Source organism: Podarcis muralis, chromosome 3, assembly GCF_964188315.1.
Source record: "Podarcis muralis chromosome 3, rPodMur119.hap1.1, whole genome shotgun sequence".
Classification (NCBI taxonomy): domain Eukaryota; kingdom Metazoa; phylum Chordata; class Lepidosauria; order Squamata; family Lacertidae; genus Podarcis; species Podarcis muralis.
This window is the reverse complement of record NC_135657.1, coordinates 23,497,438-23,501,503: the sequence shown is the minus strand read 5'-3', so window position 1 is coordinate 23,501,503 and position 4,066 is coordinate 23,497,438. Positions and strand designations below refer to the sequence as shown.

The 4,066-nt window shown below is 43.0% G+C and overlaps 1 protein-coding gene across 1 annotated transcript; it reads left to right on the top strand.

Annotated features, from left to right (window-relative positions):
* The first annotated feature begins 546 nt into the window (after nt 1–546).
* Nucleotides 547–931, top strand: LOC144327216 (large ribosomal subunit protein eL43). The gene has a single exon (XM_077925542.1). It carries the CDS (start codon nt 579–581, stop codon nt 855–857), a length of 279 nt encoding a protein of 92 aa, XP_077781668.1. The 5' UTR covers nt 547–578; the 3' UTR covers nt 858–931.
* The last annotated feature ends 3,135 nt before the right edge of the window (nt 932–4,066 follow it).

Genomic DNA, 4,066 nt, shown 5'->3' with positions numbered 1-4,066 from the left:
GGACTCTCTTCCAGCAATACCTGGAGATGCTGGGGATTGAACCTGGGACCTTTGGCATGCAAAGCAGATGCTCTGCCACTCAGCTACAGCCATTTCCTATAGCTGCCTTGTGCATTCACTATGATCAAAAGGAGGGATCAAAAACTGCCCTGGAAACGTTGCCGGAGAGCTGCATGTAAATCCTTTAAAACAAGTCAACAGGCAAAGATTGCAAAATCCCCAACACTTGTCTTAGACACACTTAAAGAGCATGAAGTCATGTGGTTTCCATTTCAGTGCTTGGAACCTGAAAGAGAAACCATGTTTAACTACATGCCTGCTCTGCTTCCACTTAGTGTTTATCTGCTGTTCTGACATTTGCTCCTTCTGCACCTTGCAACAAGTTTTCCACTCTGCGTTCTTTTGAACAATGCATTTTCTGCATTGTTCTACACTTACCAGATACATTCTTTTTTCCCCTTCCTCTTTTTTTTATAAGATTATATTAAGACTTTTCATAATACAATAAAAAACAAAATAAGAAAGAAAGAAAGAAAGAAAGAGCCTTCTCTCTCCCTGCGGCCTGCAGCGGTAACAAGATGGCCAAACGAACCAAGAAGGTTGGGATTGTGGGTAAATATGGTACCCGATATGGAGCTTCCCTGAGGAAAATGGTGAAGAAGATTGAAATTAGCCAGCATGCTAAATACACTTGCTCCTTCTGTGGCAAGACCAAAATGAAGAGGAAAGCTGTGGGTATCTGGCACTGTGGCTCTTGTATGAAAACAGTAGCTGGTGGCGCCTGGACATACAACACCACTTCAGCGGTGACAGTGAAATCTGCCATCAGAAGACTGAAGGAGTTAAAAGACCAGTAGAAGCATATTTTTGTTCCACTGTTGCTCTTCCTCTACAGTTCATGTCCTTATTGTCAATTAAAGGTGGTTGTGAACATTGAAGAAAGAAAGAAAGAAAGAAAGAAAGAAAGAAAGAAAGAAAGAAAGAAAGAAAGAAAGAAAGAAAGAAAGAAAGAAAGAAGGAAGGAAGGAAGGAAGGAAGGAAGGAAGGAAGGAAGGAAGGAAGGAAGGAAGGAAAACTCCTCTCTCACAGGTAGATCTTAACCCTTGTCTCACACAGAAGGAGGTGGACCCTCCCAGTTCTCACCTGAGAGCTTCCCTTTCTTCTCCCTGCCTCCAGCCCTGGTAGATCTCCCCTTCACTGCCTCTCACACAGGGTCCTTCACCAACCAGCCATCACCTTCAAATGCAAGCAAATAATAAGAAGAAAAAGTATCAGAGAGATAAAAGTGATTAAGGAATGAGAAAATAGTAAAGGAATAAAAAAAAAAAAGGAAGGAAGACAAAGAAAAAGAAATTACAGTGGTACCTTAGGTTACAGATGCTTCAGGTTACAGATTCCGCTAACCCAGAAATAGTACCTCGGGTTAAGAACTTTGCTTCAGGATGAGAACAGAAATCGTGCAGCTGTGGCGCAGCAGCAGCAGGAGGCCCCATTAGCTAAAGTGGTGCTTCAGGTTAAGAACCGTTTCAGGTTAAGAACGGACCTCCGGAACGAATTAAGTACTTAACCCGAGGTACTACTGTAATTCATTCTGAGCCCCCAGATGTTCTCCCAGCAGCCTCAACCAGCATGGCCAACCAGCACGATGGAAGTTGTAGTCCAATAGGCTCCCCATTTCTGGACTCCTACAACATCTGGTGGGACGGAAGTTCTCCATCCTTGCTAAAGTGCCTACAGAACCATACAAAAAAAGGTTCTTGATTTCAACTCATCTGATCAAGCTAAATTGCAATGCCAGTAGCCTGCTGGGGGAAAAAATGGAATAATCAAAGGAAAATGGTGGTTTTCTAGTCCCCAGACAAATACACACATGGTGAGTGGCAATGCCTTCAAAACATTTTAACTTCTGGAGTTAATTTCATGCAAACAAATTTTTGAAGAATTCTTTTTTCTTTTCTTTTTTAATGTTGGCTTATTTATATTCTGCATTTTACACTTTATTATTTTAATCATAGCTGTTCAGTCAGAGATGTCAAGTGCCATATGCTACCCAGATCAAAAGGTTTTTGATGTCTGTAGGTACCAGAACCTTGAGCGATGGCATTTTGTTAACGGGGAGCTGATGGAGACACTGACAGGCTTTCTAAGTAGTTGGAGGCAGACCGGCTGACGTCATGATGGATAGCAGATCTGCCTAATGATATTCCTGAAGGAGAAAAGATCCTGGGAAGATTGAAAAGGTAATGAGCCCTACTTGCCCTTTTGCTCTCCCTGCTTTTTGTGACGCTTGGCATCAGTCACAGGGCAGATGGAGCCGACAAAAATAATGTCTAGGTTAAGCTACTTAAGTGAATATCAGGGTCACAGATGCTGCTAAGTTGATCTCACTTTCTTACCCCTTATCACCACCTCCCCTGAAGTATAACTTTCACAATCTTCCTTACTTTGCTGGAGGTGCTGTTCAGAGCCAGACCAAACTTTTGACAGTCTCCAGAGTTTACTTGTCTAAAGAAAGGGAGAGATGCTATACGATTTGTGTGAGAGACCTAGCAGGATCAGGGCTCAGGTTCATTGTTATAGTCATATAGGCTTGCCACCTTTGGTCGAGCAAAATAAAAGACAGGTCGGGCAAAATACAGGGTGGGCTGGGCTGCTAAGAATTACTTTACTTGGTGCAGAAATGACCTCAAAGCAGGTTCATGCAAACTCTCTCTCACTCACTCTCTGATTCTGAGTCTCCGTCTCCCAACCCACCCGGCTCTGCCTGCGTCAAAACTCTTTTCCCCTGCTTTGCGCTGGACAGAAGGGAACTGGAACGCGCTCTCTTTGACCCACCCACCTCTGACTGTGCAAAAACTCTCTTTCTCACTCAAAGGCGCAAGGAGATAGGATAATATTATATTAAGGATGGAATAACAAATAAAGTGAGTAACGCAACAATAACAAAAATAATAGTAGGCAAACACAGGTGGAGGGAAGCAGTGGGTTGTGGGGGAGGGAGGTGAAGGGATTAACTGAAATTGTTAAAGATTGGTATAGGATTTAAGAGATTTAAATTTCCATAAACGTTCTATAAGGAAAGCAGAAAGCAGCAAGAAATATCAAGTAAAGGTATTGGAAAGGAGATCAGTGTAAAGGAAAACATGAGACTTATGGTTTTGCTATATATGAATATATGATTTTATTTTGGAGTTGTCTGTTGTAAAGAATGTATATTATGTGAAAATAATAATAATAATAATAATAATAATAATAATAATAATAATAAAAAAAAAAACAACTCTCTTTCTCAATCTCCCTGCTCTCCCTGCTCAATCCCCCTGCTCTCCACCTGGACAGACCAGGCACCTGCAAACCCCCCTCTTTCGCTCTCTTAGTCTGACCCACCCTCTGCCCACACATAAACTCTCTCTCCTTCACTGGACCAGGCTCCTGCAAACCCAGAATAATTACTCCTTTTAATTGGCAGTGAGGTCCTAAGTGAACTGCTGCCCACCAACAGCAACACTCACCCCTGCCCATGCAACAGTTGTTGAAACCCATGATGTAATCTTTCTGACCACCCATTGGGACTGAATGTCAGCCGGTGCTCCCCTGTTCCCACTCTTTCCTGCCCAGCCAGAGAGGCATTATTACTGATGCCTCTTCTGAACAGTCGATAGAAAGAAACATATTTGCTGTTAGGACTCAGGAGCACACCAGGTAGCTCTGGGAAAGAGAAGCAGAGAATGCATTCACAGGACTGGTGTGGGAGACACAGAGGAGGAAGAGGAGGAGGAGGAAGAAAAAATGGGCAACAAAAATGGTCAAAGGCCTGGAAATGATGCCTTATGAGGAACGGCTAAGGTAGCTGGGCATGTTTAGCCTGGAGAAGAGGAGGTTAAGGGGTGATATGATAGCCATGTTCAAATATATAAAAGGATGTCACATAGAGGAGGGAGAAAGGCTGTTTTCTGCTGCTCCAGAGAAGCGGACACGGAGCAATGGATCCAAACTACAAGAAAGAAGATTCCACCTAAACATTAGGAAGAACTTCCTGACAGTAAGAGCTGTTCGACAGTGGAAT